The sequence below is a fragment of the Liolophura sinensis genome, chromosome 1, assembly GCF_032854445.1.
Source record: "Liolophura sinensis isolate JHLJ2023 chromosome 1, CUHK_Ljap_v2, whole genome shotgun sequence".
NCBI classification, from domain to species: domain Eukaryota; kingdom Metazoa; phylum Mollusca; class Polyplacophora; order Chitonida; family Chitonidae; genus Liolophura; species Liolophura sinensis.
In genome coordinates, this window is record NC_088295.1 from 10,497,732 (window position 1) to 10,524,431 (window position 26,700).

The window sequence follows — 26,700 nt, forward strand, 5'->3', positions numbered from 1 at the left end:
ACTCACATCACAAGGAGAATCGTAGATGCCGTGAGTGTGTTAACTACTATACAAAATTCATTTTGCTAATTTGTACTATTCAACATAAACGTAAACAAAAGCATATAAACGTTTCTAAGATAGTTCACATAGTAAATATATTCGAATTGAGCTCGTGTTTCATTTGGCTCCACTGGGCTGTGTTTTCTGTGTTGTTCTCGTACTGCCCCACTCATCCATCCAGCCCTATGTTTATAGATGACCAGAATCTGTCCTGGTACGAAACCACATTCCACAGCGTTATAGTTACAAGTAGCAAGTCCCCTAATTAAGGCTATACCCCATATATGCAAGGATTTTAGACTTATGCGGCATCAGTCAGGTTTGTGGGTGAAACAAGTTGTACACTGCCGTATGCCCTTAACATCGTAGGGTCATGGGTCAGTGGTCTTGATTCAAATGGAGCGATAATCAACACAACAGGATATGAATTGTTCAGCCACAGTTTCAGATAACCGGCTGACGTAGCCTATATCCGCCATCCTGAACTGAATAGTATTGTAGGTTGAACTGCTTGATATTGATCAGTGCTCAGTCACTGCTCCAGCCTACATGCATGCATATGTGTGTTTTGTCACAGGTATTATAAACAGTCTGAACACAACGCCATAGCTACCGTCCCTGACAGGCAGTATGCCGCTACACGGTGTGGCACTAGAGGCAGTTCGGAAGACTAGTTAAACAGGACATCGCAGTTCCAATAGTCTTTGTGGTGGGCCTTTATATGAATAATTACAACAAGGGTTCAACTGCCTAGATGGAGTGTAACGGGAGGTAAGATCGGTTAGAGCGGCAACACTAGCGTAGATTTTCCGGACTGAAAAATACTGGCTTCGGAGCCGACTCCGTTCAGTTCACCAATTTATGTACGCTTGCGTTTGCAAGTCCATTAGTAGATCTAACATTTTATTTGCCTACAGCGGTGGCGAACTTGCACCTGTCACATCCAAAATTAGTATACCAGTATATGCATCTCAGCCGACAGTTGCTACTTTGCGTCAAAGGACAAAGGCTCTAAACGTACACGTGGCATTTTAGTCTGGAGTTCATAGGCCTACACACCATAACCGGATCCGGTACCCGTAACAGCTGTTGCTGGGTGGAGTATTATACACATTTAGCTTAACTGTCCCTATCTCCGTTAGGCCTAATATGGAGTTGTAGTATACTATCAATTTTTTGTCAACGTGTTTTATATAGTATACTAGACCCTCCAGAAAGTCATTTTAAATACACTGAAGTTAATATCCCTTCCCCCCAAAAATCTTCGGTTAAATTTGTTGCCTGAATCATTACGGATAAATATGACGAACGGATTCATTTGTCAGGAACTGATTACGCTCTAAAGATAGACGAAAATGCCATCCGTCATCATTCAGGGAACGAAGTTAACGGACGATCACTTGAGGGCATGTACACAGACGTGGACATATGTGTACACACACCTGATAACTCCTCGTCGTCATATGACTGAAAAACTGTTAAGTGTGACATTTAACCCCATTCATTCATTCATTCATTCTACGTTCTATGTCAACATCCCCTATAATCATAAGAAGCTAAATCCTCGAATGTTACCTTTAACTATAGTGCTGTGCGCATTTGCAACGTGCATTTTTTGGTTGGTGATACAGGAACGCTGAGTCGGTTTGATTTTAGGGGAAGGTGGTTTTGTCTTATTTATACTGAAAAACGTATGGATTTCCTTCGTTCACATGATAGGATGACATAACGTGATGTTGTTGGGTCGTCGAATGCTAAGTGATCGAATATCTCAACCACACGGTTTGTTCGAAGATCACATTGATCTTTTTCAAACCGAGAACACTGGTGCATGTTACATCTTCTGGAGCCTACGTCAAAAACTTATCATCAAGGTTTCTGCAGCGCGTTTTTCTTTTCTGTCGAACCGTTTGAAGTCCGTATTCGCTTGTACGATTTTAATCCCAGTTCTTTTGTCATATTTCTCATAGAAGTCCGAGATACTCCAAGGTTCCTTGCAATCTATTTGTACGATTTGTGAGTGCCGGGATTGTCTTCCTGGGAAGAAAGTGCCTCTTCCACATACTGAAGATTTTCTTCCGAGCAAACAGTTTTTGGTCGTCCACTGCCTGACTTCCTTTCGAGAAAACCTGTCCTTTCTAACTTCTGATCACATTGTTAACGGAGCTTTTATTCCATTTTTCACTGGGAATTCCTTCACAATTTTTGCCCCTCTCCAACCCTTTTCAGTGAAACATTTTGCGATCAATTCCTTGTCCGCCTCAGAAAAAAACCATCTTGATTCAGCAAAACTTGTCTATCTGGCAGAAGGGTTTCTCTAACACTAGACCCAGACAGTTTTTCCAAATGACACTTGATTGACGCGTGTCACACAGGTGCAGCGCGCGCTCTACTCATGACACCCGACAGGTGATGCAATGTGGGTCACCGGAACGTGCGTTTTTTGAGGCTGTTTTCATTTTTTTTTTTTTTTTTGATTGGTGTTTTACGCCGTACTCAAGAATATTTCACTTATACGACGGCGGCCAGTATTATGGTGGGTGGAAACCGGGCACAGCCCGGGGGAAACCCACGACCATCCGCAGGTTGCTGGCAGACCTTCCCACTTACGGCCGGAGAGGAAGCCAGCATGAGCTGGACTTGAACTCACAGCGACCGCATTGGTGAGAGGCTCCTGGGTCATTACGCTGCGCTAGCGCGCTAACCGACTGAGCCACGGAGGCCCCTGTTTTCATTTTAACCCTGTGTACAGACTACACAAGCTATGACCTTGAAAATTGGTCAGTATATTAACAAAATCATGCCATTTGAATGTCTAAGTTTGAAAGGGTTTGAACAAAGAATAATGGAGCAATGCATCAAGATATGGCCCATTTTTTAAATACCCATCCGATATAATAATGCAAAACTGTAAATACCCAACCTTGTTTAATGCAAGCAAATCTGTATTTAACACGATAAGTATTTAATTCGCTTCGTTTAGGTAACTCTCATGGAGAACACAGTTGCGAGAGTTACGGAAGGAAACTGTTCAATGTGACGGATTGACGATAAGGAACATTTATCGCTGTTCTCTTGCGCATTGAATCTTCCATAGCATAAATCGATGTCAACCGCTGTGGTTGTCCCTGCAAATTAACTAACTGTTCTTAGGTTGGCCCAGCCAAAAATCTTCCGCGTATACGCTCCGAAAAAAGGATTAGTTTTCAAAAACAGATGTAATCGACACGGACTGAACCTTTCGGTTCATCGAGTCTCTCATTAGATTATAGTTAAACGATTTATGCCAGGAAAGATTTAATACGCGTCTGAATAGCAGTAAATGTTCCCTACTATCAATACAACACATTTGGGTCTGTTCCCTTCCGTATCTATCGCAGCTCAATGAGCTGCTCGATCTCAGAGTTATCCCACTCCGCAGAGTAAGCCTACAACGGTTATCTGCACCATGCTCTCCCGATTCTTTTTACCCGTGAAATTCTTGTGTAGGCGTTAAATCGATTAATTTATTTATTTGATTGGTGTACGCCGTACTCAAGAATATTTCACTTATACAACGGCGGCCAGCATTATGGTGGGTGGAAACCGGGCACAGCCCGGGGAAAACCCAAGACCATCCGCAGGTTGCTGAAGACCTTCCCACTTAGTTAGGGCCGGAGAGGAAGCCAGCATGAGCTGGACTTGAACTCAGAGCGACCGGCATTGGTGAGAGGCTCCTGGGTCATTACGCTGCGCTAGCGCGCTAACCAACTCAGCCACGGAGGCCTCGATAAATTGATTAATAACAGATCATCACACTGAGTATAGATGAATTGATGGCACCGTGGAGACCCGTCTAAAATGTGAACCATTCTACAAAAACTATAAGTATACGAATGTTGCTTGGACGAGATAAAAAGTCAGGATTTTTTTTCATTTTATGTCATACGGTACATTTGTTTTCCTCAACATTTTAAATAGGCCATATATAATGGCGAAACACGGGCAGCTGTTTCTGAATGTACATATACCTGTATGTATGCGCCGCCGGGTGCAGTGGGTTTCTATGGCGACACACCACACAGTATAGATACAAACATGTGACGTGAGTTCACGTGCCATGCACATAAGCTGTAACGGACCTTGCCATGAATAGTTCATTCATGTTTCATTTGCCTGCCTCCTTGCACAGGATTGTAGGTGACTTACCGGTTGCCTTTATCTGCCAACGTTGTTAACATAGACACGTCGACGCGGTTAAATAAATGAAGTAAATATAACCCCTGTGATACAGGAAAGCCAAGTCATTTGCGATTCTTCCTTACGTGCGAAGTCATATAATGATGTTTTTCGGGTATGTATATATATAAATGTTTGTAACGCGTCAAGACAAAGGCATGTTGTAAATGAGAAATAGCATAAGCCCTCTGCGGATGGGTCGATCTTTGCGTACTGGCAATGTACGATGAACGCTATATCACTCATGTATGGCAGGTAACAGTGAGTGAGGGTGTATAAACCTATTGTACTTTAAGTAGTTTGTTGACCCAGGGTGTGGTTCTACTCCACAAGCAGTTTCTACTGTTTATTAGCAACACATACATGGACACATATGTCAATGAAAAAGGCTTTCTCAGTGTGTCTATACTCAGACAAAATGAATATATATGAATTTAGACTCACGCGTATGTATATATATGCATACTTTCGATTAAATCACAGTAACATTTAGAAACAATCAAATCAGTCAGTCAGTAGACACACATGATATAGGGCTTATGTTTTGTTCCACCTGGGATTAACATACCTGTTATATTAGTCGCATGCAGGCCCAACGTAATGGGATACACTTGAATTTCGGCAGACATGGTCACTGGTATATCACGCATGAGGGAAGTCATTATTATCAGCACTCTCGGGTGTCGAGTTTTTAAACCCATAGTCATTTTGTCCTCAATGGCTGTACCGGCACTCTAACATTAAATAAGATGTGATGATGTGTATTTATGAACAGTTGTGATTGAAACTGCGAACTGAATCATGGCTTGGGTAGCTTACATGCGCCATAGGCCCAATACGTGGCTATACTTACGGGTGATTCGTCAAACTCGTCACGGTGCCTAAAACATGTAGGCTACACAAACATTGGGTACCTATGGAAGCCGGATGTGGCTATGCTGTCTCTCCCGGTTTTGCCCCAAACCAGTAACAGCTACATTTGAACAACACTGCGAGATTTAGTCGAGATTAGGGTGCCAGCGTGACATTCCGACGAGATTGCAACGAAACTCCAACGATATTCAGCCGAGAAGGTCGTGCAAATCTCGCTCCCTCGTCTGAATCTCGTGTTGTCGACTGAATCTCGCATCCTCGTTCAATTCTCTCGTCCTCGTTCAATTCTCAACCAAATCTCGACCTAATCTCGCGATGTGCAGTGAGTCTCGACTTAATCTCGTCAGAACGTCACCTGTTTTCTTAATCTCGTCTGAATGTTGCGGTCTCTGCAAAATGAGTAACATTGTGGTCGAACTTAATTAATCAAGAAGGGTGACATTTGGTCAACAATGCGATATTTGGACGATTTGGTCGACAACGCGAAATTCCAGCGAGATTCAGGCGACGTTCAGTCGAGAACGCGACATTTTAACAGAATCTCCCTCTGTCGTTCGAATGGCGTTCGAATCTCGACTAAATCTCGCGTTCTCAACTGAATGTCGTCTGAACTTTGCGTTGTTGCCTGAATCTTGCACTGTCGAGCAAATCTCGCCTTGCGGTAAACTCTCTCTGATGCATTGTGGGCGGTAATGACATGTCTGTTGCGAAAGATGCGGTGCCGATATCCCAATCGTTGTTTACTCTTGGTATGTTAATTAGTCCTGTGTCATGCCACCTCGATCTCTGCAGTGAATTAACATAGGTATGTTAACAGAGATTAGGACACCGGCACCGCATCCATCGCAACAGCCGTGTCATTACCTCCCACAATGCATCAGAGAGAGTTTACCGAAAGACGAGATTTGGTCGACAGTGCGAGATTCAGGCGACAACGCGAGATTTAGTCAACATCCGAGCGCCATTCAAAGAACAGAGTGAGATTTAGTACTGAATTGGGCGCAATTCGAACGCCAGGGCGAGATCGACCAGCTCTGTTAAAATGTCGTGTTCTCGACTGAATGTTGTCTGAATCTCGGTGGAATGTCGCGGTGTCGACCAAATCTCGTCCAAATATCGCGTTGTCGACCAAATGTCGCCCTTCTTGATTAATTAAGTTTGACCACAATGTTACTCATTTTACAGAGACGACAACATTCAGACGAGATTAAGAAAACAGGTGACATTCTGACGAGATTAAGTCGAGACTCACTGCACATCGCGAGATTAGGTCGAGATTTAGTCGAGAATTGAACGAGGATGCGAGATTCAGTCGATAACATGAGATTCAGACGAGGGAGCGAGATTTGCACGGCATTCTCGACTGAATATCGTTGGAGTTTCGTTGCAATCTCGTCAGAATGTCGCGTTGGAGCCCTAATATCGACTGAATCTCGACTAAATCTCGCAGTGTCATTCAAATGTCGCTGTTACTGGTTTGGGGCAAAACCGGGAGAGACAGCGTGGCCGTATCCGGCTTCCATAGACGATGGTGTATCGCGGCATTGCATGGAACTGCTGGGGCTGGGAAGGGGCGCTGGACTTAATTACTTTACATCATATTTTCTACTTCCACCCTTTTTAGTTTAAAAACATGCCTTTGGGTGAACAGTAGGCCTATGTGCGTAAGTAGCTTTGGGAAGTTCGAGTTTTGGGAAGATTCCTGTCTGTGTAGCCGATATAGGTGGGCGTGGTCGGTCAAGGCTTTTCTTAGGTAAAAAGCAAAAAAAAAGTGAGAATCTGGAGTAATGGTTCTTATATACTGATCATTTCGATGTTTTAAAAGGTCTGTGCTTGTATATTTCAATTAGGGGTCCCAGAATGTACAGTGCTTGTAAAGAGTAGCTACAAGAAGGCCTACATGCACTGGTGCCATGCTATATATATATATGAATACAGAGGGGAGCTCTTTAGCATATGGAGGTGGAAAGTTACAGAATCACAGGAAACAGGTTGTCAGGTATGGATTGTTGGTCAACAGAGAGCATGATCGGTTAGGAACAGTAAATTGATTGAATCACTTTTGTTTTAGCCTGCACTGTTTGTATGTAGTAGGAGAGTTACATCTGGTGAGAGGTGTTTACCTCTTTACACTGTGTTTACACACTGTGTTTACACACTGACATAAAATGAATTTCCAGGATTTTTTTTTATCTGATCACACCGGCAGGGGAATACAGGTCAACTGACCTAAGACACTGGTGTAGCCTACGCTCGTTCTGCGGACAATTCTGAAAACTTGACCGATAAATCGGATATTCTAAGTAAATGCAGAGTTGTATTAATAAGGAAATGCAGTTCGTATGTAGAAGCTGTGTGGTCAAACACTCAACCGCCTTGCGAGATCTCGCCGGAGATTTAAAAAGTACAGAAAATTGTGTGAATTACAAGAAGTCAACCAGCCTCTACTGTAGTTACACTAGATACAAGTTTTCCTGAAAAGGACATTTTTCTCTGTAAAACTAGATGATAAAACCGTTGGACCAGTTGACTCGGTGCTATTGGACCAGTTGCCTTTGGTCAGTCAGCCGTTGTGTCGGTTAGCCGTTGGGTCAGTTGAATTGATACCGATATGGTATTGAGTTGGATTCACCAAGTTTACGTACAAAACTTTGCTATGCTGGTAAACTAATAGCAGTGCCTGATTTTGACATAGTCAGAGTGTTCTGTCTAAGCCTTTCACACTAAATCCGCGTTAAAATGATGTGATTTGTAATTCAGCGAGCTAAATGATCTCCTTTCTTTTTAACATTCTGACATTTACCTTGTCAGTCGACGTCTCTCGACCAAAGAAATGTGAGAAATATAAAATAATTAGATAGTACATTTAATGTTGGTGAATTAATGCAATTTGTTGTATCGACTCATCTGAAGATTTATAGCTTTGAACCTCTGGGTTTCTGGCAAGGGTTGTGCTGATAATTGGCTCAAAGCAGGTATGACATCACTTCAAAACTGTGACAAGGACAAATCTGAGAATTTGATAGTTGAAGTTGCTATCACGTGGTAAAGTGACGTCAATTCAATGAAGAACCAGCTATTCACAAAGGAGCATCTGAGAGTACAAACCTTGTCTTTACAACTGCCGTAAGTGTGCTTCATAAACCAGATTCAGATGGTGCAAGTTGTTGAATATTACAATCGCGTGAAATAGTATGATCGTGGCCTGACTAGCTCAGCTCATTCTAGCCTGACTAGCTCAGCTCATTCTAATCAGAGTGCCTTGCCTTTGAAAAAGTCAAGAGGGACTCGCATAAGAGACATGAGAGATGTTCAACAGAAATATTGCTCTGAATAAATTATTTATTTATTTGATTGATGTTTACTCAAGAATATTTCACTTATACGACGGCGGCCAGCATTATGGTGGGAGGAAACAGGGTAGAGCCCAGGGGGAACCCACGACCATCTGCAGGTTGCTGGCAGACCTTCCCATGTACGGCTGAGTAAATTAAAGAGGCAAAAATAAAAGCACAGATGGATAAATTAAATGTTCTTTTTTTGAATTAAGGTACACAGGGTAAAAAAACTGGCTTCAAAAGTGTGACATACCTTTTAGTGTTTTTAAATGCAAGGCACTCTCACCAGAACTAGCAAGTTTGTCAGGTGGAACTTTAGTATGGCAGCTCTAGGCAGAGTACTTGGACTATATTAAAAATAACCCTAAATTGTGTTAGACAACATCACGATTAATCTGCAAAACATGTTAACACCCACAAAGCTTGGTTTGGACCTTTGTCTCTGTGAAGCAGAGTTTTGTATGAACTTCACTGCATATACACTAGTGTACTGATTGACAGTCTTACTAACATTTTCGTAATGAAACTCAGCGTTGTAAGTAGAAACTCAAGTAACTTTAGGCGAGTATAAGAAAAGAAAATTGTTCAAAGTCTTCTTGGGCTACATGGGTACTGTACTACCACATTAACCGAAGAACTTAGCCTTAGAAGTAAACACTTCTTAAAATCAGAGTAGGCTTCACTAAATAGACCACTTAAAACTATGCATAAACATATTTTTTATATTTTTGAGAAGAGGGTTAAAGGTATTCAAACATGAATTCTGAGGTGGGCTTTATGGACCATACCATCAGAGGTTAGGAACTCTTTTTATGTTTATGTGGATGAGTATACATTTATATGTTACTTGTGTGTATCATCCCAAAATCAACACCCCCCCCCCCCTTCCCCAACACACACACACTCTCACACACACTCCATTCCTGTAACATGGGTTGTTGTAAGATGCAGTTTAAACCATTGAAGCTGAAAATCTACTTTGTATTCTTATTATGATGAACTTGAAAATTTACTCTTGTTGGCTTTTTTTTGCTTATTTTGTAGGGAATTGAAATCTGGAGTGAATTCAGAGGTGGGAAGACAGCGAAAATTGAACCAAGTTTGTCAGCATGCCACCTAACCTTCTCAAGGAGATCTTCACAAAACATACCACGATGGACAAGTCTGGGACCAAAGATTTAAAGATCGTGAAGGAAGTAGTGAGGAAAGAAAATTCTCATGACCAGGCAAAAAGCGTTGGCTCGGCATTCCTTTACGGAGCATGCTCAGTCAGCACGGCTTTCATCAACAAGCTGCTGATGACCACATATAACTTTGACTACCCTGTGGTTATCATGGTACTGCAGATGTTGTACACCATCCTGCTTCTGCAACTCCTCTCCATTGTAGGACTTATCAGTTTACCAAAGCTTACTTTTCAGCGTACGAAAGTATTTGCTTTGCCGGCAGTGTGTTATGCTGTAAACTCTATTCTTGCCCTAAGTGCACTTAGTCACATGAACGTGGCCATGTATGGTGTATTGAAAAGATGTGTACCTATAGCCACTTTGGCTCTATCTGTGTTAGTCCTGAAGAAGTTATGCCCAAGCCGAATCACTATAATAGCCGTTCTGCTGCTGTCATTTGGATGTGTTGTTGCAGGTATGTACAATTATAATTTCAGCGCTGTGGCCTAATAATTAGACCCTTGCCTCGAAGTTGGGAGACACGACGTCGAACCCGGGTTGGGTCATACCAAGTCTTTAAAAATTGTACCGGTACTCGTTGCTACCTCACTTGGTGCTCAGCACTGAAAAGTTAAAGCAAGGAAACAGGACTGGTTTTGCTTAGTGTCAATATAATGACTAAGGTGACTAGGTGGGGTGTCATGTCTGGTGTCTTCGGTATGATACTTAAGTGGTGGCAGCTCTGTGGTGGAATGGACTTGCCTTGCCACAAGAAGAAACAGTATATTTACACACACGTAATGACTCCTCGTTGTATATATAATTTCAACACCTATATTACCGTGCATGAAACCAACATTCTTTGATGCAGAGTCGAGTCTCAACAGGAAAATCTGTGATTTCTGTGACTACAGGATGTGTATTTTGAAAGCACCTGGAGAGGCATAAACTGTATCTGATGTTGTGTGCTGCACGTAGACACTTAAAGCAACTCAATTTGATTAAAGAATTATGGCACTTGCTTCTGATGACAAACTTATATCCATATGCAAGTCTCCATTGTACTTTTAAAACTGTTCTGCCACACACATAAATAAATATTTCATGAAATAAGGATATGACATGTTGGAGATATAATTTGTTTCTACATGTAATGGTAGGAGTTTCCAGTCTATCGGTCCCTCTCTGTCCAAACTTTTTAAATTACAGTTCTTGATCATATACCCTTGCCACACCCTCTCTTGATGCATGCATACATACCAAATGCCTGTTCCCAAGTTCATACATCCAAAATAGTAACTACATCTCTTTTCAAACTCATCGCTCCAAAGGCAAAGTACTCCTTATTATCCGGAAATTATCAAATAATGCTGGCTGTCGTCGTTTAAGTGTAATATTCTTGAATACAGCGTAAAACACCAATCAATCAAATAAATAAATAAATAAATATGCTAGTTACATTCTCTCTAATTATTACAAATAACAGTCTGTCTGTTTCACATCCCAAATGAATGTCGCAATTTTTGTTTGTACCAAAGGCTTGTACCATCATATTCTATTTGACATCCCAAGTACCATTATATTCTATCTGACATCCCAAGTACCATTATATTCTATCTGACATCCCAAATACTAGCAAATTCTATCTGACATCCCAAGTACCATCATATTCTATCTGACATCCCATATACTAGCAAATTCTATCTGACATCCCATATACTAGCAAATTCTATCTGACATCCCAAATACCATCATATTCTATCTGACATCCCAAGTACCATTATATTCTATCTGACATCCCAAATACTAGCAAATTCTATCTGACATCCCAAATACCATCATATTCTATCTAACATCCCAAGTACCATCATATTCTATCTGACATCCCATATACTAGCAAATTCTATCTGACATCCCAAGTACCATTATATTCTATCTGACATCCCATATACTAGCACATTCTATCTGACATCCCAAATACCAGCTCATTCTATCTGACATCCCATATACTAGCAAATTCTATCTAACATACCAAGTACCATTATATTCTATTTGACAGCCCATATACTAGCAAATTCTATCTGACATCCCAAGTACCATTATATTCTATCTGACATCCCATATCCTAGCAAATTCTATCTGACATCCCATATACTAGCAAATTCTATCTGACATCCCATATACTAGCACATTCTATCTGACATCCCAAATACCAGCTCATTCTATCTGACATCCCATATACTAGCAAATTCTATCTGACATCCCAAGTACCATTATATTCTATTTGACATCCCATATACTAGCAAATTCTATCTGACATCCCAAGTACCATTATATTCTATCTGACATCCCATATATCAGCAAATTCTATCTGACATCCCAAGTACCATTATATTCTATCTGACATCCCATATACTAGCAAATTCTATCTGACATCCCAAGTACTATTATATTCTATCTGACATCCCATATACTAGCAAATTCTATCTGACATCCCAAATACCAGCTCATTCTATCTGACATCCCAAATACCAGCACATATTTGACATTCCAAATGTTATCCCCTACTGTTATCACCAGCACATTCTATCTGACATCCCAAATACCTGCATGTTCTATCTGACACTTCTCAGATACCAGCATATTCTATTTGACATCCCAAATACCAGCTCATTCCTTTTTGACATTCCATGTACTAGCACATTCTATCTGACATCCCAAATACCAGCATATTCTATCTGACATCCCAAATACCAGCTCATTCTTTTTGACATTCCATTTACTAGCACATTCTATCTGTCATCTTAAATACCATCATATTCTATCTGACATCCCATATACTAGCAAATTTTGACATCCCAAATACCAGCAAATTCTATCTGACATCCCAAATACCAGCTCATTCTTTTTGACATCCCATATGCTAGCACATTCTATCTGTCATCCCAAATACCAGCATATTCTATCTGACATCCCATATACTAGCAAATTCTGACATCCGAAATACCAGCTCATTCTATCGGACATCCCATATACTGACACATTCTATCTGACATCCCAAATGTCAGTACATTCTATCTGACATCCCAAATGCCAGCACATTCTATTTGACATCCCAAATACCAGGACAGTCTGTTTGACATCCCAAATACCAGCTCATTCTATCTGACATCCCATATACTAGCAAATTCTATCTGACATCCCAAGTACCATTATATTCTATCTGACATCCCATATACTAGCAAATTCTATCTGACATCCCATATACTAGCAAATTCTATGTGACATCCCATATACTAGCACATTCTATCTGACATCCTAAATACCAGCTCATTCTATCTGACATCCCATATACTAGCAAATTCTATCTGACATCCCAAGTACCATTTTATTCTATTTGACATCCCATATACTAGCAAATTCTATCTGACATCCCAAGTACCATTATATTCTATCTGACATCCCATATACTAGCAAATTCTATCTGACATCCCATGTACCATTATATTCTATCTGACATCCCATATACCAGCAAATTCTATCTGACATCACAAGTACCATTATATTCTATCTGACATCCCATATACCAGCAAATTCTATCTGACATCCCAAATACCATCATATTCTATCTGACATCCCAAGTACCATCATATTCTATCTGACATCCCATATACTAGCAAATTCTATCTGACATCCCAAGTACCATTATATTCTATCTGACATCCCATATACTAGCAAATTCTATCTGACATCCCAAATACCAGCTCATTCTATCTGACATCCCATATACTAGCAAATTCTATCTAACATCCCAAGTACCATTATATTCTATTTGACATCCCATATACTAGCACATTCTATCTGACATCCTAAATACCAGCTCATTCTATCTGACATCCCATATACTAGCAAATTCTATCTGACATCCCAAGTACCATTATATTCTATTTGACATCCCATATACTAGCAAATTCTATCTGACATCCCAAGTACCATTATATTCTATCTGACATCCCATATACTAGCAAATTCTATCTGACATCCCAAATACCAGCTCATTCTATCTGACATCCCAAATACCAGCACATATTTGACATTCCAAATTTTGTCCCCTACTGTTATCACCAGCACATTCTATCTGACATCCCAAATACCAGCATTTTTTATCTGACACTTCTCAGATACCAGCATATTCTATTTGACATCCCAAATACCAGCTCATTCCTTTTTGACATTCCATTTACTAGCACATTCTATCTGTCATCTCAAATACCATCATATTCTATCTGACATCCCATATACTAGCAAATTTTGACATCCCAAATACCAGCAAATTCTATCTGACACCCCAAATACCAGCATATTCTATTTGACATCCCAAATACCAGCTCATTCTTTTTGACATCCCATATGCTAGTACATTCTATCTGTCATCCCAAATACCAGCATATTCTATCTGACATCCCATATACTAGCAAATTCTGACATCCCAAATACCAGCTCATTCTATCGGACATCCCAAATACCAGCACAGTCTGTTTGACATCCCAAATACCAGCTCATTCTATCTGACATGCCATATACTGGCACATTCTATCTGACATCCCAAATGTCAGTACATTCTATCTGACATCCCAAATGCCAGCACATTCTATTTGACATCCCAAATACCAGCACAGTCTGTTTGACATCCCAAATACCAGCTCATTCTATCTGACATCCCATATACTGGCACATTCTATCTGACATCCCAAATGTCAGTACATTCTATCTGACATCCCAAATGCCAGCACATTCTATTTGACATCCCAAATGCCAGCCTACTTCTATCTGACATTTCAAATTCCAGCCCCCATTGATCTGATTTCCAAATTACCATCGTCTTTGTATTACTTTGGATTGAAGAATGTAGGGTTGGACACATGTCTGTCAGCTTGATTGTCGTATTTATAATGGCCTTTTTTTTATTGTGCTAGGTTATGGTGACCTGAAGTTCAACCTGACAGCCTACACCTGTGGAATCCTCAGTAACATTACCCAGGCCCTGTACCTTCTGCTGGTGCAGTTGTGTTGCGAGCAGAAGATGTCCACCATTGAAACTCTACAGCTCAACTCTGTTAATACTTTACCTCCACTGATCGCCATCGCTTTAGTGAAGCAGGAGTTCACTGGTGTCCTAGAATACCCAAGTGCATTTAATCCCCTTTTTCTCCTGGTTCTCTTCATGGTGTTGAATATGGGCTGCCTCCTGAACTACTCCCTGTTCCTGTGCACAAGCTGTAACTGTGCCCTTACTACGAGCGTTGTTGGTGGGATCAAGGCCCTGGCACAGACACTCCTGGGATTGTTCACCTTTGGTGGTGTCAGCATCAACATTCCAACTTTCCTGGGTATTGGTATGAACATGTCTGGCGGATTACTCTATATTTACGCAAAGTTTATGGAGGGTAAAAGCAAAAGTATTGGTGATATGAGAAAAATCACTAGTCTCTCTACAGCTGAGCAGTTTAATGAATACAAAATGCAAAACTCACAAGAAAATGGTAAAATACATTCTACAAAGCTGCCACCAGTATAACCACTGTATATTTTATAGACAATACAATTATGGAGTTATTATATGCTGTTAATGTGGGATATTTTTGGAGAAAACATATGGAAGTCCATTTGTTAAATAAATCACAAAGAATGAATGATTATCGCTTAATGGAATTTTGAAATCACAAAGAAGGTACAGGGATTAAAATGTTACTTAAATGTTCAAGTTGTTCATTGTAATGTATATTATCATGTAAGTTATTAATTGTTTCAAGTGCAGGTTAACTGAGCAATATGTGTTTCACCTGTATTGTTTTGAAGTTGGCTGAAAAAAACAGTTATGTGTGTTTTATGGTTTCTATTTTATTTTAATGCTTCTGTTAATATACAGTACCATAAAAATGTTGTTTAGACTTCAGATATTCTCATGTATTATTTGTATACTTGTGACTTGTAGCCCTTACAATTGTTTGGCAGTGTGTCAGCCCTCAATAATGGGGTCTCGTTGTCAAGACCCCATTTCAAGATGTATCCTGAAATTGTTTTCCATTTTAAGAACCCATGCTTGAAAATATCTTTTACTGGTTTCCTCATTTTAAGTCCTTGTAATGCTCTCTTTGGAACATACTTCTTGTCTATCGTGTGGTTATTCTTAATAATAAAGCAAGGCCTACGCAAGAATGTCTGGATATAGCCCCTTTATGCATACACATACGTGCCTGTACTTCAAAGCTATCATACCGGTATAAACAGTAGTTTGGTAGTCCTTACCACAACAAGTGGTAGTAACTAATATTCATATACATATATGCAAAGAGTGATTCCGCCCTACCTGGCCAAGTAGCCTAACTCTTCAATGTTCGAGACCATTGGCCCTTATCACTGTGACTGTGTTCAAATTCAATCAGTGCTGACCACATTGCAGCTTTTACACTTAAGTCTATGTAATGTATGTGAAATGTTCTTGAGTATGAGATCCAACAATGTTGATACCATAGAATTCACCTATTAGGAGAATGAAAGAAACAGGTATAAAGTCTACATGTATATCCTTTTCTTCAAATCAGATATGTGTATTTTTATTCCATTTAGATACATACATGTTCATATCATCAGTTGAAATAGGTCTGCTTTGAGGAGTATTTACATTCCGTATCCATTTTCTGATGTTCTTATCAGTGATCTTATCCAGCAAATTGTGATAACTAAAAGCCTTACAAAGGAATTTTATTTTCTGTGAAAAATTTGCCGTTTTCTAAAAATGTTATTAGTGATGAAACCAAAATATGTAAAGCTTGTATCTGATTGAAGAACATTCCTGTGATATGATATTTTCTATTAACATTTTATCCCCTGTTATGATTGCATAAATTAACATGTACCATTGAGAATGAAAAATAAGACATATCATTCCCTTTTTTCTTTTTTTGGGAGGCATTTATATATAAAATGAAACATATTTAACAGGTCCAGTTGTTCCTTTCTTCAAGTTGTCTGGGAAGCAAAATGTTTAAAAATGTTCACTGAATTAGGTTATTTTGAATGTCATAAAGAAAATCATAAAAATGTTGGTTTGAATATTAGTTTTCATGGTTGGGCAAACATTGTAATTATCATTTTTGGCAGTATCTATACATGTATAATGCGGGGATTTTATCAATAGCTAATATTTTACTAAAAAAAATCTATTTGTGTTTTATAGACTTTGTTAAGACAATCACACAAACTGTGAAAAATGAATAAATATGTGGATAACAGTAAAAGAAGATTTTCAGGTGTCTTCTCTTTTTCATCCTCTTGAGCATCCTTTGTAATGTTCAAAGGATGGGATGCTGTCTTTCTGTTCTCATGATGCTGTCTGTCTGTTCTCATGATGCTGTCTGTCTGTTCTCATGCTGTCTGTCTGTTCTCATAATTCTGTCTGTCTGTCAAACCACTTCAGATAAAGATTTTGTATTTGGCAGACCGGTTTATATTGCCGTTTTCCACGACAAAGAAAACAACATTATGAAAATAGCAACTTTCAGCAACATGATTACTATAGAAGTTAAACTGTGTCAAATAAAGATTTCTTATGTGGATGTAGGTTCATACTAAAGAGGACATGGTTTTTATGTAAACTGGCTGTTCTGGCCACATTTCTGGTTTCCATGGCAACAGAATAGAAACAGCAAGGTTCAAAGGCAAAAAACTAAAACTTAGGATGGATGTGCAGATCCAGTTCGGTCGGGATCATGATAAGAGATACAAAGTAATAGGCCATCATCCGGAAAAACAGCATCCGCAGTCAAATTCCCAAAGACTCTTTCATACAATTAACATCACATTCAAAGAGGTCCGGCAACAACCTGCGGATGGTCGGGGGTTTCCCCCGGGCCCTGCCTGGTTTCCTCCCACCATAATGATTTCCGCCATCGCATAAGTGAAATATTCTTGAGTACGGCGTAAAACACCAATCAAATAAATAAATAAATAAACATTCAAAGATATAACAGCCAAACAAATGCCTACAATCTTAGAGTGCGTGAGTGAGTGCTTGGGGTTTAACGTCGTGCTCAACAATTTTTCAGTCAAATGACGACGAAGGATCCTTAGGGCGTATGTAATGTGCCTCCTTGTTGCAGGGCGGATTTCCACCGCTCTTTTATCTAGTGCTGCTTCACTGAGACGACTTACCGAAGGCAAGTAAGCAGCACCGCCCGAGCCATTATACTGATACGGGTCAATCAGTCGTTGCACTATCCCCTTCATGCTGAACGCCAAGCGAGGAAGTTATAACTTCCTCTTTTAAAGTCTTACGTGTGACTCGACCCAGGATTGATCGTGGATCTACCGCTCCCGAAGCGGACGATCTACCAGCTCCTACAGTCTTAGAAATCAAGATAACTTTCGATTATTTAAATGCCGAATTCATGTTTTCTCTTCTTCCTTCTTCCTCAAGCCTACCCATGAATGGAATTCGTGGCCTGTTCATATCCTAAACTCTTCTTTGAATACGGTTAAGAAGTTTTTTTTACTCGCTATCAACCGTTATCTAACATCTGTGTATAAGTGATTTGACACTTTTCCCTATGTTGTGCTCTGTAGGATGAGAATGGGACTGAGCCCTCTTCACGGGAACCTCTTTAAATACAATATTATTATTTGGATCACCTGAATTCAGCATGTATGAAAATCAACTGATTTTAAGATCTATACATAATTTTATAAGCATTGTCCAGTAGATTCACTATCCAAGCCTGGCAGTAATATGATTTGATTTTTATGTTACTTTTTGTTCCCGTTAGTTTTTGTTCCTACTGCTTTAATCTGTTCAACTCTTGTATATGTCATTTGTTCTCTATGTTAATTTATGTATAAATGTTGATTTTATTGTTGAGGCGATTCCTCCTGCGATTAAGCTGTGCGAAATCCTCGCTAAGCAAAGAAAGAATTAAATTAAATTAAATCACATTTTCTTAAAAATATATTTATATTTTTAACGGTATGTAGTCACGTGAAGTAGAAGTAGTCAGCAGTTGCCCAGTGATGTTGGAAAGACATAAGATTATGACAATGGTTATGCAAGGAACGTGTGTATTCCCATATTTTGCAGTTGTCAAATGCTTGTTTCTGCTGACTGGGTTATGTCCCTTTGTTCTGTTGTGAAGACTGAAGTGAGCTAGAGCTTGGGGTGAGTGCTTGGGGTTTAACGTCGTACTTACCAATCTTTCAGTCATATTAAGGCGATGGATTCCTTAGAGTGTATGTCATGTGCCTCCTTGTTGCAGGACGGATTTCCACCGCTCTTTTATCCAATGCTGCTTCAATGAGACGATTTATCAAAGACAAGTAAGCAGCACCGCCTGACACAATTCAACCAGTTGTTGCACTATCCCATTCATGCTGAACGCCAAGCGAGGCAGCTACAGCTCTTTCTTTTAAGGTCTTAGGTGTGACCCGACCCAGGATTGACCCTGGATCCACCGCTCTCCTGAAACGGACGCTCTACCAGCTGTGCTATCGGGGCCGGTGCATAAAACTGAAGCGATGCATCTGTACATGATGGATCTTTTGTAGGATAACTTTGTTACATGGGTACACTGTGTCAGGATACGGGAATATATGGTGTCAGTACGCTTCATATAACCCCCAGTATCCTGCCTATTACTGTACTAATAATACCTGATCTATCAAATCCAGCATGTAGTCAACAACAATTTTGTTTATACAGTGGTCCATAGTTGTATTAATATGCAAAATATCCTGCTATAAAACAGTATTTCAGTTATGCTTTTATTGTAACTGTTCATATAAACACAGCCTTGGTATTAAAACTGTGCCACATATACAGTACAGCATTTAGCCCTGGGTTAACCTGAGTGACATACCGTAATTGTTCTAGAATTTCGGACAGAATTTGAGGCTGTACCACAGAATGGAGGGGTGGGGGGGGGGGGGGGATCGCTGTGAGCGTCGGGGTGTGAAATGAGGGATTGGGTAATCCTCTTTTTCTTGGCTAACTCAACATATTTGGATTCCATGCATTTTTTCATCTGGAGACTGGATACCTGCTGGGTTGGGCCCTTGATTTTCCTGTTGCCTGAATTATAACAACTAGGGAGTTAGCTGGAATCATGACCCTTTTTCTTTTCTGAGCGTGTTCAGGTACAGTAGACTTAGGTATTTGTGACAAGGATTGAACAAGGACGCCTGCAATGGTATGGAATAAGTTTCTTTGTGAAAACTTTTTACAACAATTTAATCTGCATAGTACCGGTACTAGTACCTGTAGACCTAAGTATTCTCGGCCGATAATGAACGGCGTGGATCTGCTAATAGCTCCTTGTACATTTTTTTTTTGCACTGGTACTTTAGCGGACATTGAACAATGACTGATGGTAGAGAAGAATAGGCTAGCCATACGATCATGCGTGAGGGCAGTAGACACAGCTGTACAGTAAGGGAGCGATGATCCGTTTCGTTTGTGTAAACGCCAATCAGCCACCCTTCTGCGGCGTTCTCAGAAGTTTAAATACTTGGGTGATGGGGTGGGGATGTTGGAGAAAATCTGAATTTCCAGAAGAATGATGGTACACATGGACAAAGCATAGTGCCATTGATCTTGCACCAATCGCAAAACACCAATCAAATAGATAAATAAATAAATAAGTTTAAAATAAATAAGATAGTTGTTTGCATGTAGCCCTATATGAAAGGCTTATTGAAATTTGTGTTTACGGGAGAACAGAGTGAGTCATCAAAACAGACAAATGATGACAAATCTGGTAAAATCGCCAGACGAACCTGCTTATCCTTCTCTTTCTTGTTCTCGTGCATGTAAATAGGCTTGTGCACAGATATTGTAGCCCTACATGAAAGTTTTCTTGATCACAAAAAAATTGGTAAAGTTGACAAAGTCCATAAATCTCGAAAAAAACAAACAGCCACAGAGGCCCAGTGTACACAAAAAATGTGAATAAATGATAAGGAACATACTGGATTTAAGCCCTGAAACTGACAAATATGATACATTTATACAATGGGCCCAGTGCCTTGTGGCCTTAATCCTCTGCTCATAGGAGGAAAGAATGGACAGAAGGAATACATTGTTGCGAGGAAGATTGTCGTTCAAAGAATGGACAGAAGGATCCTGTTAAAACAAAGGACAGAAGGAATACATTGTTGCGAGGTAGATTCCCGTTCAAAGAAAGGACAGAAGGAATACATTGTTGCGAGGTAGATTCCCGTTCAAAGAAAGGACAGAAGGAATACATTGTTGCGAGGTAAATAACCGTTCAAAGAAAGGACAGAAGGAATACATTGTTGCGAGGTAAATTACCGTTCAAAGAAAGGACAGAAGAAATACATTGTTGCGCGGTAGATTACCGTTCAAAGAAAGGACAGAAGGAATACATTGTTGCGAGGTAAATTACCGTTCAAAGAAAGGACAGAAGGAATACATTGTTGCGAGGTAAATTACCGTTCAAAGAAAGGACGACGGAATACATTGTTGCGAGGTAGACTATCGTTCAAAGAAAGGACAGAAGGAATACATTGTTGCGAGTTAGATTACCGTTCAAAGAAAGGACAGAAGGAATACATTGTTGCGTGGTAAATTACCGTTCAAAGAAAGGACAGAAGGAATACATTGTTGAGAGGTTTTATTACCGTTCAAAGAAAGGACAGAAGGAATACGTTGTTGCGAGGTAAATTACCGTTCAAAGAAAGGACAGAAGGAATACATTGTTGCGAGATAGATTACCGTTCAAAGAAAGGACAGGAAGAATACATTGTTGCGAGGTAGATTCCCTTTAAAAAAGGAAGTATATGAGTAAATGTTGACCTTTTCTGAAAAACGTCTTCATAACGTAAAAACCATATATCACAGTAAAATATTACTTATGAATTCACATCCAGAGGTCCGAAAGATCTAGAAATTGTTTTTGTCCTATCAGTCTGGATGGCTTTTAGAGGTGACCTACTTTTTAGCTATTTTTATCGCTAAATCAAAGCCTAATGTACATACAGAAAGCATTAATATTGAGAAGTTTTAATTGCCAGAGGTCGATCACAGAATATGACCAGTGCTTGATAGTAAATCTTTGACTAAGAAGTTCCAGGAGCTTGTTTGATGATGTAGAATGAAATTATTGATGTTTGCTGGCAACTGATGTGATATGTACCCTTATACCAGATACAGTCCTCTCGGGATCATGGTGAGGTGACCTCAGTCTTCTCAGGTTCATGACAAGGGAGACAGGAACAGGTCTTGTCAGCGTGAAACTCATGAATAGATGAATTTGTCCTCTCATGATTATGGCGGGTCCAGATTCAGTCATTTCAGGATCACTGGTATGAGTGAGGCTGACATTAACTGCTCTAAGAGTCATGACCAGTGAGATCTGCAGACAATTTTGATGTCAGATAACCCTTGTTGGCCCACTGGTTTAGCTGCAGATCCTTGATGAGTGATCAGTAAAGTTTTGTGTTAAAATCCAACTCTTGTTGATTTGCCTGCAGCACTGACTTGGTCAGAGGATCTGCTAAATTTCTGCTAAAGCGTGGTGTTTTACCCCAGGCGCGGGTTTCCTACACCCAAAACTGTGCAACAAGACCAATAACAGCTGGATGTAAACTAATCATCTCACTAAACAACGTGATTGAAATCACACGAGACAGATATAACAACACACAGATGCCCAGTCTGATCCAGATACTATTATACCTGAAAGACGAACATACACCTTGCAAAAATCGAATTATGTTATAATGATTAAACAAGAAGAACATATTTATTGTCTACTTCAGATAAACAGCATTACGAATCGGTCTCCTCTTTCACACGTGAAATACTATAGATACTAGTAGTATGTCCCCCAAGAACATTTTCGGGTTCATTGGTGATGTCAGATAGTGGAGGGTCTGCTGTCAGTGGAAGATCAGGCCGAATCGTTGCGGAATCGTTCCGGTGTAGTCGCTAAGTAAGCTAGCTTTACTGACATCGTCACATGCGTGAGGGTTGACAGATTTTTTTAATGGGGGCATAGAGGATTCACAAGTGTTTTTAAGTGAGACTTACATACATAGTTTCCACCAGAAGTTATCTGATGTGTTACCAGATTCTGATTTAGCTGCCAAGTTATCTGGGTATGACTGTTTGGCACACTTGATAAGCGAATTTACATGGTTACGCTGAGCTTTGTAGGCCTTAGAATTATATTCGTTTGGTAGTTTACGCGATTTTTTTTTGCGTATTATTTCGTTCTTAATCGCGGAAGCTACCCAAGGCTTGTCGTTTGGGTTTATTGTGACATAGTAATTAGGAATGTATGTTTTAGCAGCATTAATTATGAGATTTGATACTGAGGAACACAAATCGTCAACGTTATCGGTTTCAATTAACTCAGCCCAGTTAGTTTGAAATAGTAATTGTCGATAGCCATCCCAGTTCACGTCCTTGTATTTCCATATTCTCCTCTTATATTTCTGTTCCTTTGCCACCGTGGATTTCATGTTTACAAAAACAGGATAGTAATCACTGCAGAAGTTTGTTAACTACTGAAACGTTTGTTAACTTATGTGTAACACGTCATAAATATAAGTATGTAAGACAGAATGACTATCAACCCTCAAGTGGACTCAATCCAGTCAACTCGTCATTTTATGAGCACCAAGTTCTGCGAACTGAGTGGTCGCACATGCATGAAATGACGTTGCGCTAGCCGGATATTTGGGTAAAACCTGTATTATGTAATAACGGGAAGATGTCGTGTCCTAAACGGTACAAGCACGTCTTTGTGTGTTGTAGTGTTAAACTGGTTGCGGTCCAACAGCGCGCAACACTCCCCAGCACACACAAGTTGTCGCAACACGGTGAAAGCACAATACATGTTAGATTTACACGAAGAACGAAACAGGAAGAGGGTAATAACTAGTAACAAAGGAAAAGCTCGATGTCGCGTGCTACAAACTGAACACTCACAAATAGGGGATTGTCATCTACGTTTTTTCATTCGGGAAAGGCGTTTCACTTGGCACAGGACATTTAGTGAGTTCACATCTTGTGATTGTGGAACATTGCTACGTAAACATAACCATGTACAATATTACACACATTACAGATCAAATAATATTACACACATACTTAAGATCACGCACAACACAAATTTCCCTACATGAGTGTTAGATGAGCAGTTCCCCAAGCATAAAACCATATGTTATGAGCGCCATATTACAGTATATAAATAGATTGAAACTAGATTTTGGTATTATGTCCACCACTATAGAATAATGGTATTATTCAAGACGTATCATGTTCTTCGGTCTGGGTACACCTTGCATAGGCCTATCAGAAGTTAATGTGCATGGGCATTTGACGTGGGTAAGTCAACTGGCAAGATGTCCTCAATGTCCGCGTCGTTTTGAATGCGTTCCGTTGGGTCATCTTCAAATACACGAAATATATTTTCCCGTCCCTCCTCCAGAAAGAGAGGTTTTTTCCTGCTGTGCGCAGTAAAATGAGCTTCGTCTAGTTTTTAGTGAGGCGCTCGGTCAAGATAGTTTTAGATCCGGCAAGTTTATGCTTTGCAGCAAGGACTTTAAGCTTTGAGTCATACATCTTCATTTTCACGGTAATGTTGCATTTGTTTGTCTTTCACTTTTCCAAGCACATGTGCAATGTCAATTTCACCTTCTTCAAATGGCACCTCTAGTTTGTCGGAAAAGAATTTTTTTCACATAATCTTTTGGCTTTCTGATAACGCCGCTTTCTTCAATTAACGGAGTGTTTAACAATCTCACACGACCTTTTCGCGTGTACTGTTCGAGGTTCGAGAACAACAATTCGCTTGAAAACAACAATTCGCTTGGTATTTCTTTCGTTTAGATTTTCCAGAGGCTCGGGTCTAGCCGTTTTAATTTGCTCCACAACTTATGACACAGCTTACTTATCTGCTTCAGCTATATCTGGTTGTAGCGCGTCTATTAGTTTTAGAAAAACAGCATTTTGGAACTCATGGTCGAAAACTGTGGACAAAATGTAGTCATGGAGATTGGCAACGATAGTTTTCAGAGGCTTGGGGCCCTTACTTATGGTTCCGAGGTCGACAGACTTCAAACTCGCCATATGGACACTTAATGAGGGCTATCACTTGACACCCATACTTCCGAATGACAACACCACGTGGGCGCTTCTGCGAATGTCTGCATGAAAAACCTATATGTCTGGCCTATATCTCTTACAGACTTTAAACTTAATATATTGATGACACTTACTGCGGGCTGTCATGTGATACTCAGAGATCCGAATTACAACACAAGGGGACGCTTCTGCCAATAACTGCCTGGATAACTTTCGGGCCTGTATGTCAACTAATATTACACCTACAGAAGTTTAAAGCCTCTAGGTGTAACATTCTTGGATACACATACCCAACAGGTATTCAGACAGGTATTCGCAGAAGCGCCCGCTGGCGTTGTTGTTCGGAAGAATGCGTATCACCTGATAGCCCGCATTAAGTGTCATACCAAGTTTGAAGTATGTAAGTCTAGTAGTAATGAGTAGATAGCCTATTATATTTTTCCGGAAGATAACGACTGGTGCCACTTGAACTGCTAACCGCTAACTGCGAACTAATGTCTGAAGTATTATAGGTCTCTTTCATGCCAGTATTGCCTGGAGTAGAGTAGTATCAACATACTGCTGAAATTAATGTTCAGTCCATGGTATAAATAAAACACATAAATAATATAATACTAAACAAGTAAATCTCATTGTATAACCAGAAGTTTATTTAAATCATTGTAGTTACTGAACAGAGAAACACAGCAAAGACGTTAAGACTTGCCAGGCTGTAGCATAGCCATACATGCACACGGTTTGATTTAAATCAATTGACAAATATACACACTACTAATATTAAAGTATACATACCAAAGCTGGTATCATTCAAACTTATTTACTGGACAAGTTGACAAGGGTAAAATGGCAGTATTATAAAATACCAATATTCTAAAAAATTTAATGATAGTATTTACTACACAGTAATTAAGGCACTTTGTTTTAACTGACGGCTTCAGTGATGGAATACTTTACTTCAATGTAGTTTGCATATCAGTGAAAACCTTGCCATGTACCACGGGAGTTGGTTTATTTGCTTAATTTTCCACAGTACATTAATTTCGGCCAAATTCTACCCTGCATGGCATCCTTTTCCATCTAGACAGTATCCCTGGCATTTTGTGTATTTATTTGACTGATACTTAACTCTAAATTCAAGACTATTATGGTATCAATACCATTAAAATTTTAAGGGTGACGGAAACTGGCAATTCACAGCTAGGAGCCGGATTTGAGCCTTTGACCTCATTGGCCAACGGCCTAAAAAGCTGTGGTAAAAGTGCTAGTTTGGGATGTGCGCCAGCTAGGACCTGACTAACGTGTACCAGGGCTTCCCCACTGAGGATACCCTAAATCAGATACTGCTCAAATGCTGTGCCCAGGTCAAACAGTACTGCATTTCCTACTAACTACACAACATAGTGACTTAATGAATGACCTGAGATGTGCGTGTATTTGTAATTTAATGGATTTTCTGCAGAAATCAAAATAATCATTAAATACGCAAAAGTACTATCTAGAGGAAATATACATAACATTATCTGCATGACTTCTCTCAGTATACCTTCACTAAACTGTTTAATACAAAGCAGACAAGAAATTGCGCTATATGTACATTGGGTATTTCTGTAAAATCAATTTATTCACTTCCCCAGCTGAGCAGAAAAGATGCAGGCAATATAATCAATAGATCAATATAAATATATAAAGAGCTTGCAACTGAGACTAAATTGCTAAATTTAGCTGACATTTACACATTTACTACTGGTTCCTATGAACAACAAATGGCACGTTCTGGCAGACAGCCACTCAGCATGGAATATATATATATATATATATATATATATATATATATATATATATATATATATATATATATATACACACACAACATTAACAACACATTAAATTGTATGATGTGGCA

At 39.7% G+C, this 26,700-nt stretch overlaps 1 protein-coding gene across 4 annotated transcripts; it reads left to right on the plus strand.

Annotated features, from left to right (window-relative positions):
- The first annotated feature begins 258 nt into the window (after nt 1–258).
- On the plus strand, nt 259–16,927 carry LOC135472036 (uncharacterized). 4 transcript variants are annotated; one of them, XM_064751456.1, is made up of 4 exons: nt 259–813; nt 6,984–7,132; nt 9,516–10,112; nt 14,614–16,927. In XM_064751456.1, the coding sequence occupies exons 3-4, from the start codon at nt 9,581–9,583 to the stop codon at nt 15,213–15,215; spliced, it is 1,134 nt and encodes a 377-aa protein (XP_064607526.1). In that variant the 5' UTR covers nt 259–813; nt 6,984–7,132; nt 9,516–9,580; the 3' UTR covers nt 15,216–16,927. The 4 variants fall into 4 exon arrangements, with proteins under 4 accessions (XP_064607526.1, XP_064607527.1, XP_064607528.1 ...); XM_064751457.1 differs by lacking the exon at nt 6,984–7,132; XM_064751458.1 differs by lacking the exon at nt 259–813 and having other exon boundaries at nt 6,745–7,132.
- The last annotated feature ends 9,773 nt before the right edge of the window (nt 16,928–26,700 follow it).

Coding starts and splice junctions, on each gene's coding strand:
- LOC135472036 (XM_064751456.1), top strand. CDS start 9,581: ATGCCACCTAACCTTCTCAAGGAGATCTTCACAAAACATACCACGATG. Junction 10,113..14,613: donor ATTTGGATGTGTTGTTGCAG/GTATGTACAATT, acceptor TTATTGTGCTAG/GTTATGGTGACCTGAAGTTC.